Below are 13296 nucleotides of genomic sequence, written 5' to 3'. Positions count from 1 at the left end.
TTGCAGCATTTGGACTTTTAGTAAAGCAAATACAATTGTATACACTCCAGGACAGGAGGATCAAAAAGATAACAACCGCTTTTGCATTAAATTAGAAACAAGAGGAGGAGCTTATCAAAAATGAATACTAATTCTAATCAAAAGAGGGCTGTGCCATTACACGTCAATTAGAGTGTAGACTGAAAGCTACTGCCAATATTAACTCAGAAATATGCAAAATATTAAAGGAGATTTGATATTACGTGGATAACCATATGAAAATAAAGAAAAAAGTAATTTTACTTAAAGTAGCTATCACTACCAATGTCAACCCACATATATAGTCATTTCGTTTTAGCTTTTAGTTAAAATACTAGATTCTAATGAATGACCTCGTAAGTATGCTCGAAGCCAACAATTTTGGGGCCGCACTATCCTCACAACTAGTGAATTGCCTTCTATTTGCTGATGATGTAGTCCTTATCGGGAAGTCCGAGGCGGAACTACATCGTCTGCTTGATATAACAGCTACTTTTGCTTCAAAGTGGAATCTAAAATTTAACCAAAACAAATCCAAGGTTATGATAATAGGTAAGCGTATAGATAAAGATAAGAAATGGCAATTAGGTAATCTTTTCCTTGATGAAACCAATGAATACAAATATCTCGGAGTTTATTTTTACCGCTCATTGACTTTTGCCTACCATTTAAATTGCTACTTAAAAGATAACTTCGAGCGCAAGCTCAATTATATGGCTAAGTTGCTAAATGAGCACGGATCTTTCAATCGTATATCTTTCGGAGATGCCCTCTGGAACTCGGTAATACGGCCATCTATCGCACACGGTTGTGCTGTATGGCTGCCGTCGTCAGTTTCAAGCAAACACATTCTTGAAACTTGGCAATATAAATCGGCGAAATTTATTTTCAGTACTAATATGAATATCCCTAAATCGGCTCTTTTCGTTGATTTGGGTTGGGAACCGATAAATGATTTCCTTGATAGACAAAGGGTATCTTATTTTGCTAGAATTCATGACCTAGATAAGAATAGATTATGTAGAACTAAAGAGCTTAACGCTACATCGAGGATGGGAATATCTCCAGTATATGAAAAATGTGTTCAATACTGTTGGTCTTGATCTTTTTTACAATTCAAATGTTAACCTGAATATTTTCAAACAGTTTTTTGGAAAGTTTGTTCGTGAAAGAGAATTTCAAGTTATAAGAAATAAAAGCAGTCTAAATGCGTTCTCCAAATTTAACCTTGCGCCTGGTAGACAACCTTATTTGTCAAACTTGTTCGATTTTAAGTCTACACGGTTAAAATTGTTAGCACGAACAAATTGTTTACCCATGAATCAAGTTTTGTATAGAATGAATATGTGCGAGACTCCCATTTGTCAAATGTGTTCATGCAAATCTGAGGAGTCCGTGGAACACTTCGTTCTCGGATGTTCTGAATATTCCCCTATACGAATTAAGTATTTTGCCGATATAGATGAGTACCTAAGTACTAACTTCACCGACTTTTGCTTCACAGAGTTACCGTCCTACGAAAAAATAAACATACTGCTAGGTGAATATTTCCATAAGGTTGATCCAAATGTTTGTAAACATGTTGACACTTTTAGTAAAAAGATGTTGAGTGAAATGTACACTTACAGGTCTTCGATTTTAGAAAATTAAGCTAACTGTGATTTTCGTGTGCAATTTATTTGATGTGATCTCTAAATGTTGAGAAGTTATCTTAATATATAATGCTGTTATGTTTTACATGAAAGTTGACTTGTTTTAAAGAGAATCAATTTTTAACTATGATATTGTCCTATGTGTATTTTATTTCATTGTACATTATTCATTGTATATGCTCTTAGACGTATTTGTAGGTACCCTGCCTGCAAGTGCCCCCGTTGTAAAGGGGTAGTTTCTTAATAAATATATATATATATAGTAGTTTAGGTATATGCATGTACTCATTTTATAAAAGCAGAAAATTTGGAGAATGAATATTATGATTTACATATATATATAATAAAAAGAAAATAATAGGCTAATATACAAACAAAATTTGGAAAACTCTTAATAAAGTATTATGATAAAATATAGCCTGTAGTTTAGTGGTTGTCGTTGGTTCCTGTCTCGACTCGTATTTGATATTTTGTAAATTGTTTTGTTATGTATAATTAGGCTGTTACTTTTTTCGTTTGAATTGTTCACACTTTTCATGTCGGGCCTTTTATAGACGACTTTACAATATCAGGTTTTTGTCATTGTTGAAGGCCTTACGATTGTCTACAAAAAGCATTTGTCTACATGACGGCAAAAAGCTCTACAGAGCTTATGTTTGTAGTATTTCATGTAACCCGACTTAAAATAAATTTTTCTTATCTTATCTTATCTTATCTATAATTGCTTACATCCACTTCCAGGGGCGGATCCAGGATTTTGGAAAGGGGGGCGTAGTATTAAAGTTCGCCAAAAATATATTTGGACCTTTTTTTGGCTAAAAAACATAAAATAAGTGTAAAATGCATTTTAAAGTTAAAGTGTAGGGGTTGGACATTTTTGGTGCCGTATTCTCTCCATTAATTGTCTATTATAAAATGATTGGATGGATCCTAAGCTATGTACTAATTAATATATTTAATGTGGGATTTGTCAGTAAAAAATGGAACTGGAAAATTCTCGTTTGTTGTATGGTTAGTTAGCACAACCTCACAGATTTCTCGTTGTAAACAAGATATAACGGCTATTCAATGAAATTTACAATACGACCGACACGAAGAAAGACAAACAAGCAATTTTTATCCAAATGTTTGGTTGAAATGTTTCAACCAACAAAGGAAGTGAGGGGTTCCAAATCAACCAAAGGCTACGAATGAGTCGGAAATGACAATGAAGTTGTGAATGACGGTCGACACATGGAGATATATAGGCCACACCCAGCAGGCAGGTTGCTGTCGGGCCTTGAAAAAAGTATTCAGTATATCAGTTCGACGAAACAGACATTCCGGTCAGATATGGGATTCACATGCAACCCGCCAAAAAATAATTACGCCCGTTTTTTGTTCATTTAATGCTAAATAATTTTGTTGAAAATACTTTTTTCTAATAGCAAAAAAGTGGACCAGATTATTGTTTTCAATCCAGATACGGCCAGAATTTTTGTTTAAGGCAAAAATCAGGGTCAGAATTTTTTCTCTAAAATATCTCAGACTGCCCCCTCAAATCAAATGGTCCGTACCTTAGACTTTAAATCTATATCTAGAGCTTACTGACTGGGGATCACTATTCAGCAATGTTATTAATGGGCTGGGGCGTGCTCAATACTTTGTCGCTTTGAAGGCGTCATGCTTGTCATCCTCAGCCTAAGCAATGTGTTACTGTAATTTGAATTTCAAAATGACTGAGTGACGTTTTTTTTCGACGTACTGGTCAACTCCACCGTAGCGAATCACATGACTTTGACATAATCAATAATATATTACAGTAAATACGAGCGAAAAATATCTTTATAAGTAAAGAATTGTCGCATAAAAATTAAATACACGGGAAATGGCAAAGTTCGCGAAGTCTAGTCTGATTAATCATTTTCCAAAAAAAAAAAAAAAAAAAAAAGTGCAAGCAAAGGGGTACGCCCTCTACGCCCCCCTCTGGATCTGCCACTGAATGTTGAAGAGTGATTGACAGTAAAAATATAATAGCATGATTTGTGATTGACAGTAGCCCCACCTTATAACCACATGGCACAATACAGCTTATGCAACATTTACTTTTGATCCTTTCAGGACAGTTATAACTTAAATGTAAATAATGTACATGTTTCAACAATTATAGCGTAATCTGTATTTTCTTTTGACCATTATGGTACGTCAACTGGGCGCTTAAGCTGCATATGCTATTTATTACAGCATAGGCTGCATTTAATATAGCATAGGCTGTATTAATTATAGCATATGCTATATAAATTATAGCATATGCTATATATTATAGCCTAAACGACATTAATTACAGCATAGGGTACATACATTATAGCTTAAGCTGTAGTTTATATAGCATATGCTGTATTTAATGTAGCATAGGCAAAATAATTTATTTTTGACCCTTTCCGTACGCCATATGGGACGTCAAATAAAGCTTATGCTACAAAGCAGCATAATCTATATTTTAAAGCATATGCACCTCATTTTACTTTTGACCCTTTCCGTACGCCATAGATGTCAATATCAGTTTTAGTATACATGTTTAAATACCAGGATTTATAAAACCATACATAAAATATATATGTGCATTCTGCTTTCAACCTATTGCATAATATGTACTTCATCAATAAACAGAAGATCATTGTTTCTCTGATCAATATATATGAGGATATGAAATGCGTGGTATTCGACATCGATATATTTTCTCTGTTTGTTTAACAAATCATTTTATGGCACTGTAACAGGTTTATTGCATAGCATAACACTGTGATTCTTTCGTTGTAGGTCTTACTTTATTTCTACAGCATTATTCCACCAGCAATTTATAGCACTAAACACGGTTTATCAAAATACTTAGTATTTTCATTACACTATGATTGATTGAAAGCATCAAGCGAGTTGAATATATAATTCAACTAGCCAATTCAAGTGAGAGGTTTAGCCAGCTATAATACCAGGTTTAATCCACCATTTTCTACAAAGTACACAAGGAAATGCCTGTACCAAGTAAGGAATACGACAGTTGTTTTCCTTTCGTTTGTTGTGTTTGAGCTTTTGATTTTGCTATTTGATAAGGAAATTTCCATTTTTAATTTTACTTGGAGTTCGGTATTTTTGTATATATTTTACATTTTTTTTTAATACTTTTTCACTTAATATCAACTAGTATCAACTAGGCAGGATCGTTTTAAATTTTCTCCCTTAAGATCAAGTAGGCAAGGGCTAGTTTTATATCATTTTACTTAGTATCAACTAGGCAATGGCTAGTTTAATATAATTCAACTTAGTATAAATATAATAATATTATAACTGTTTACTAAGTATTAACTAGGGGCAAGGAATTTTACTAATAGTCAACAAGACAAAGAGTTGTTCTATATATATACATGTAGCATTTTACTTAGTGTCAAGAAGGCAAGGGCTAGTTTTGTAGCATTTCACATAGTATGATAGTATCAAAGTGCAAAAAACTATTTGTTTTTTTGTGTGTGCTGAGTATCGATCTGATGCGCCAAGCCCTTTTCAACTGATTTTTATAGTTTGGTTCTTATGCTGTGATGTTACACAACTTTCCCATGTGAGTGGTAGGTTTGGTCACCCACAAACATGTTTAACTGTGTGCCTGCCCCAAGTCAGGAGCCTGTTATTTAGTGGTCTGTGTTATTTGTTGTTGTATATCAGATTTGTTTATTTGTTGTTTTGTACATAAATCAGGCCCCAGGTTTTCTTGTTTTCTTTTTTTACATTTTATGTCTGGGCCTTTTATTGCTTGTTGTGCTGTATGGGTTTTCCTAATTGTTGAAGGCTGTACAGTACCCTAGAGTTGGTATCATCTGTGTCATTTGGTATCTGGTGGATAGTTGTATCATTGCCATAATTGGCAATCATAACACACCTCCAGTTTAATGAGACAACCAGAGACCAAATAATGTAGAAGGTTAGCAACTATAAATAGTTCAGATGAGGACCATTGTGAAAACTGTGACCCAATGACTTCTATTTCAGGTAAATACTTCCAAACATTCCTTTGTATTTTGAGTTAAAATTTAACTAATATGAGGCAGGTGTTATCTGTGACAAAGGACATAGTCTCTGGAACTAGTGTATTGCCATTATTTGTTTTGGTAATCTCAGAAAAGCAGATGGGTCAATTGTGCAAACCATTTAATTCTGAAAAAATACATTTTAAAAGAATTTCCCAGCTTGCATCTGAAAATTACCTTGCTTTGATATCAGAAGTACTCTATTGTTGTAGTAACAGGGACACTGCCCCCATCTAAGGAGACAAAACATGCCTACTGTAGTTGGAAATTTTGCATTCATTGCAATGGTTAAACTGTGGACAAAAATGTCAGATTTATTATTGCAATGATTAAACTGTGGACAAAAATGTCAGATTTATTATTGCAATGGTTAAACTGAGGACAAAAATGTCAGATTTATTATTGCAATGGTTAAACTGTGGACAAAAATGTCAGATTTATTATTGCAATGATTAAACTGTGGACAAAAATGTCAGATTTATTATTGCAATGATTAAACTGTGGACAAAAATGTCAGATTTATTATTGCAATGGTTAAACTGAGGACAAAAATGTCAGATTTATTATTGCAATGATTAAACTGTGGACAAAAATGTCAGATTTATTATTGCAATGATTAAACTGTGGACAAAAATGTCAGATTTATTATTGCAATACTGAGGACAAAAATGTGAGATTTATTATTGCAATGATTAAACTGTGGACAAAAATGTAAGATTTATTATTATAATGATTAAACTGTGGACAAAAATGTCAGATTTATTATTGCAATGATTAAACTGTGGACAAAAATGTCAGATTTATTATTGCAATTTCAGGAAATGCTGCATACAAATTGTTTATCAAAATTTGAAATGTAAATCTATTCTACCAAACATATCCTGTCACATTTTTTGAAATAATGAAAACATTGCCAAAATTTCAGAATTTACAGTCAATTTATTTATTCATACTCACCAATTTATTTATTCATACTCACACATCACATGTCTAATTTTGAATAAGAAGAAAACAAACCGACAAAATCATTGTATTTATTATATATGAAATATTTTGATCTAACATGTAATACTTCAACACTGCAAGTGTTCATTATAAGAAAATACTTTTCAAATTTTAAAAATATAAAAGCAAAATACAAATTAACACTAACTAATTAAAATATATGCAAATTAAAATTTAAAACTGTAAGCTCCAAGGAGCCTGCAATGCTCATCCGACATCCATACATAACATTGAAATATGTTTTCCTTAAATATCCAGACGTCATATTACATTGGCAGTGGAAGAGGGAACTTGAAGTGAAAATCTCCATTCTGAGAACAGTAAACAGTAGTAAGGACAAAAAATCCCCATTCTGAGAACAGTAAACAGTAGTAAGGACAAAAATCTCCAAAGTCTTCAATGTTTATGTCAACACTTTCAAACTTTAGTTGTCTGGTTTGAAAATTACAGAAGTCAGTTGGTTACAAATATGAGGTACCCATTCCCAAAACCTTTGTGATTTAGTAATATTTTAAAGTCTGGAATGATGATCGAACATTTGCTCAGGCCTTTTTGAAATTTGAAATGCATACCTTTCCTTGCTTGTACCACTTTCTTCTTACTTTAAACAAGAATTTCACCCAGCATTATGAAATGATACTCAATTTACAGGAAATTTTCTTCAAAGGTTCCCCATAATTTAAAAAAACGAACAAATTAAACTTAAACTAAAAAGAGATATTATTACATAGTTCACACATGACCGTGTGTTTAATGACCTATAGGACATGAAAAAGATTGTTCTTCACAATTCTTAATTCAATATGAACTTTCAATGACTTTTTTCTCAACAAAAAATAAAGATATGAAATGTAATTGAGACAATCACTTACAAAATATAAACAAAACAAACACAAAACATTTATTTATTCTTGGAACAATTAAATTGTATGTATTCAAATAAATTATATATCATATTAAACTAAAGTTGCACTTTATAAATGATATTTATGCATAAATTCTTCCAAGAAAACTACAATATGAATAATGCATATTCATTGGTTTATATATATTCTGCTTCATGAGCACTAAACAACTACAAACAGCTATATAAAATTATTTGTATATCACAGTCTTCTAAAATCACAGAAATTTTCTCTATTTTATTAACAAATCAATGATATACAATGATAAGTATAACTGTTAACAATTCATTATCAATCATATACAATGACAAGATAACTGTTAACAATACATTATCAATCATATACAATGACAAGATAACTGTTAACAATTCATTATCAATCATATACAATGACAAGATAACTGTTAACAATACATTATCAATCATATACAATGACAAGATAACTGTTAACAATTCATTATCAATCATATACAATGACAAGATAACTGTTAACAATTCATTATCAATCATATACAATGACAAGATAACTGTTAACAATACTTGCATACTATTTCTTTAATATAATGGTAATGTATTCACTAACTAACATTTCTCATATCAGATAAATAAAGACATTTTGTACAGGAATACATTACTGAAAAAAGACATATTCTTACTTTAACATTTCGTGTTTTTGTTTTCATGGATGTCAGGCAAACATCAGAGACAGCAACCCCATACACAACCAAAACAAAAGACATGTAGAGGTTTATCTGCAATTCAAAATATTATACATTTCCAAGGGAGTTAATTTATAAAATGAAAAAAATTATCTAAAACACAGGGCTTCATTTTCATTGACACATTTTTTAATTATCTTAAAAGTGTTTTCTTTTGGCATAATGAGCCAAACATTCCAGTTTAATATAACTATTTTATAAATGTAGAGCAAAACTTTGCCTTTGATGAAATACAATTACTTAAATAGTCTGATAATGAATATGAAAAAATTATATACTATGTTATATAAACAAATACATACTAGCTACATATATAGTAAACAATTAAATGCAGAAAGTCAGCAGGTGTCGTCTATTAAGTACAAGACCATATAAAAATAACAGTTTTACATTTGGCACATTTAGAATAGGCTTAACTAGTAATGTTAACTGTTGTAAAGATTATAGATCAGGAAAACATCACATCAATTAATAATTTAATCCATTAAAATAAATAAAGGGAGATAATCAAACCAATGTTTTACACTTGTGAAAAAAAGAAATTTTCCCTTCCCATACCACCAAAGAAATATTCTGATTGAATCAGAAAATGAATAGAAATATGTTAACAAAATATACCCTGTATTAACCCTGTCAATAATAAATATTTCTTTAAAAAAAAAGGAAAACTTATCTATTACATTAGGAAGGATATTTATTACCTCTTAGTTAAAAATTACATTAAAAACAGTTTATCTTAAAATGTAACTAAGTGTTTAAATGTATAGACCAGTTATATCCCTGAATGATTTTATATACATTGTACTATAAAATGTTCGATGATTAAGACAAATCCCTGGTCTACACTACACACACATGTCCACAGTTAAATGTTTAAAAAAAATGCCTATTCAAAATTGTTTATTAATTTTTCAGAAATCATCACATTAAAAGACACAAATAAGGATTCTACTAAAATTTCGCTTTTCACCTTAAGTTTTGCCTTAAAAACACTGATCTTTGGCATTTGAAAATTTCTCATAAAATAACAAATGCCTTATTTTAATTTCATTGATTGATCCATCCAATATATCATAAACATAAAAGTATTCCCTGAAAATTCTATAATTCTTATGAAGCATTTTCTATTCTTCTTCAAATAATTATTTGATAATTTCAACCTGATTAGGTATGACTTAAAGGGCTTCATAATTAAACCATATTCTTTTCAGAAAAGGTAGGCTATAAAAAGTCCTCAAAGATATCCTTAGTATGAAGTACATGCTTCGTCTACACAATACTCAAATATGTAAATGTAAATCACAGGTGCATGTTCAGTAAAGTATTAAAATATATTCATATGGCGATATCCATTAGATGAAAAGAAATCAGTTTCACTATTTACATTTCTTTAATAAATCATCCCTAAATTATGTTGCTGTTTAAGCCATGCTCAATCAGGTGAAATTAATGAGGTAATAACCATGGAATTGAATGAGATTTATAGATAACAGAAAACAGTATACTGCAAATAAATAAACTTAGGTATCATATAAATATCCTAGCGTACTAAAGCATCTTCTCCTCAGTCAAACCCTACCATGTTGAAAATAATGGTGGCCTTGGCATAGGTGGCAAGAAGTCTACATTGTGTTGAGACGCAAGTTGTTTAAGCCCATTGTCGAACTTGTTATGTGGAGTCATGAAAGGATTCGGTGGTGTTGAAGTTCTTTCATTCTGTTCATCTTCCTGCTGAAATTAAATTGAAATTTTAGACATAACTCAATTATTATAAATAACAAATATTAAAGAACTGGAGATAATTTAAAAGTATACAAATAAGAAATATTTTCTTTCTATTTAGGGAACAGTTCTTTTAACTAACCTTGGGTTTTTTTTTATGACAGCAATATATTGTATCCATATGATATGCTAAAAATTTAACTTTCTTTTTTACCGTCAAAATTTGGAAGCACCAATCTTAGATTTTACGTTGAGAGAATAATTAAGGTTATTGTCAGTTTTCCTGACAGAATTAAATCTTTTTATAGAAGAAAAGAATTACATCTTTTTATAGAAGAAAAGAATTAAATCTTTTTATAGAAGAAAAGAAAGATTATTGGTCAAGCTATGAAACACGTCCCAAGTTTGGGGCCTGTAATTCAGTGGTTGTCATCGGTTGCAGTGTGCCATATTTGTTTTACCTTTATTATTTAGAATCAATCAGGCCGTTTGTTTTCTTGTTTGAATGTGTTTCAAATTTGTGATGTCTTTAAAGCATCCTATGCAGTATTGGGTGTTGCTCATTGTTGAAGGCATTCACAACATATTGACTCCAGTAGATAGTAGTCTCATCAGCAAGAAAGTCCCAGGTTAGGGGGAGGGTTGGTGCCTTCAAACAAGTTTCTGTATGTGCTTGTCCCAAGTCAGCAGCCTGTAATTCACAGGTTGTCGTTTGTTGCTGTGTAACATATTTGTTTTTCGTTCATTATTTTGTACATAAATTAGGCCTTTAGTTTTCTCGTTTGAATTGTTATACATTTGTCATTTTGGGGCCTTTTATAGCTGACTATGCGGTATGGGCTTTGCTCATTGTTGAAGGCCATACGGTGACCTTTAGTTGTTAATTTCTATGTTATTTGGTCTCTTTTGGAGAGTGGTCTAATTGGCAATCATACAACATCTTCTTATTTTTATATATCACATTTTCTTTTTTAAATTTAATAACATTGTAAAATCGTACAATAAAATGACAACCTCATATATATATATCTGATAAACTGATGGCAGTAAACTTTGGTATAACCAATTAATAACCAACTAGAAGCTACAAGTTACCCATTTTGTTCATATAGCTTATATGTAAAACTCTTAGTAATTAGTGAGAACATATGTTTCTATAAAAAAAGAAATTTGGGTATAGAAACTGCATAAACGACCATCTATTTAAATAGGTGCTGTATAAAAACAATTATGTAAAATTGCAGATGTATTTAAAACATGTTATATTGGTTGGTTAATGTATTTTAATAAGTTAGACCTGCACACATTAACATTGATAAATATGCTACAATTTGGATGTAAAATCTACACACAGTGTAATGTCATTGGTATCATCCATACATATCATTGACATATCATTGGAACCTGAAGGATTTCTAACAGTCTTATATGCAGGCTCAATCAAAAAGGTGGAATTGCATTACAATGTAACTGATAAACATAAAAAGAAATATATATGTTACAACAGGAGATATATGTCACACATGCAACACTGAAAACAGCAATTTGATTGATTGATTGATTGGTGCTTAACGCTACTTTCGACACTATTGTGCTATTTCGTGGCAGTCAGATTTTATTGGTGGAGGAAGCCGGAGTGCCCAGAGAGAACCTCCGACCTTTGGTAGGAAAACTGACAATCCTAGTCAATTAAGATTAGAGTTGAGTGCACCTGCCCCGTGCAGGATTGAAAACAGCAATTTGATGGGCTTTTCTTATTCTTTTTTGTGAATATCAGCAGTGACTGGATATAAGTTTTTCTGAAAATCAGAAATTTATTTTTTGTGTATTTAAAATTTGGATTAGACAAATGGACATGAAAGTGAGTTGAACTATTATGATTTGAGTAAATGCTGCATATAAATTATGCTATAAATTTTAAATCTATGAATTGACCGTATTTGATTTATTTATCAGATATACATATAATTCATTTGAAATGAATATAGAACATGTGTTACAACTGAGTTATCCTTTAGTTAGAGAAATGTTTGGTAGATGGCATATCATTCAAATGTCAGTATGTATTAAACAGATATTTTTCTTTTTTTTCAACTTGAAGATATTTAGAGGTTAAACTAATTTTAAGACATCTGCCTATTCTGAAGACTGTTTGTACACATCTGAATGTCTTATATTTTTTGTGTTGTTAAGTTGCTGTATCATTGATATAAAAAACCAACATCTCCTTTTGCTCATACCCACCATAGATAACTTGAAAACTGACATGTCAGCAAGGGCCCCCCCTAGCACATTTTTGTCATGGCACAGAAACTGATGCGTAGACAGCAATTCATGTTCATGGTTTGTCAATTTTTATAAATTTAGACACCAGCAATTAATTCAGGAAGAGTTCTCGATAAAAATAAGTTTCGTTAATGGTGGGCAACCAATAATTTTTGACACAGAGAATCATTTTGGAATAGCAAATTATATTTATATATCAGTTTTTGTTGAAATAAATATAAAAAGAGGTTTCTCAATATTTAAAAGTTTTTTTTAACAAAATATTTGTCCAAATTTATCACTAATCAACAGGGACCTTCCTTTCAAAGGTATTGACACTGTGCATATAAATTTTGGAAATCAGTTGTGGCAATATTGACTTATCACACAACATAGAAGTACTGACAGACAGATGGACAGACAGTGATTACTTAAGGGCACCACTAAATATTCAGCTGGGTCCTATTAACAATTGCATTATATGTATTTGGATAATTTTGATACTTGAGTTTAATATAACTTATTTCTATTATCAGACCTCCTCTATTTTGTAAATCTTATCTATCAGATAATTTCGACATCAAGCGACACAATTGATATAATATACTGCTTGAAATGCTTAGAGTCAAACCACAATCATTAGAATTACTGGAGAACCTTGCTATCAACATGAAACTAGATACAATTCATTGATTGATTAAAAAAACATTATAGAGTCAAAAAACCATGATGTCTCCATGGGTTTTTATAGTTCATACTGCCTAAGTTTTAGTGTTCAGTGATGTCTGCTTCATTTAATATTACAGAGGTACATATCTTTGTGAGAAATTCATGTTAACCTTCGTCTATGTTCAGTTGATGAACTAAACAATGAAAAATTAGTACAAGGTCACATGGTAGAGAAATTGAACAAAAAACTAAAGTTACAACCAAAATAATCAAAGTAATTATGT

At 31.1% G+C, this 13296-nt stretch overlaps 1 protein-coding gene across 12 annotated transcripts in view; it reads right to left on the bottom strand.

The window, feature by feature from the left end:
* Window positions 1-6748: 6748 nt before the first annotated feature.
* LOC127706276 (uncharacterized) overlaps window positions 6749-13296 on the bottom strand; it is a 60685-nt gene continuing 54137 nt past the window's right edge. For 4 of the 12 annotated variants that reach the window (XM_052210779.1, XM_052210777.1, XM_052210780.1 and 1 more), the window contains one exon: window positions 6749-10087. In XM_052210779.1, the coding sequence (XP_052066739.1) occupies window positions 9932-10087 (156 nt within the window). In that variant the 3' untranslated portion in view covers window positions 6749-9931. The remainder of the gene's footprint in view (window positions 10088-13296) is intronic. The other 8 variants (XM_052210778.1, XM_052210784.1, XM_052210786.1 and 5 more) reach the window with 8 other exon arrangements.

This window comes from Mytilus californianus, unplaced genomic scaffold, assembly GCF_021869535.1.
Source record: "Mytilus californianus isolate M0D057914Y unplaced genomic scaffold, xbMytCali1.0.p SCAF_6, whole genome shotgun sequence".
NCBI lineage: Eukaryota > Metazoa > Mollusca > Bivalvia > Mytilida > Mytilidae > Mytilus > Mytilus californianus.
The sequence above is the reverse complement of the archived record's forward strand: the minus strand, read 5'-3'. Positions and strand labels throughout refer to the sequence as shown.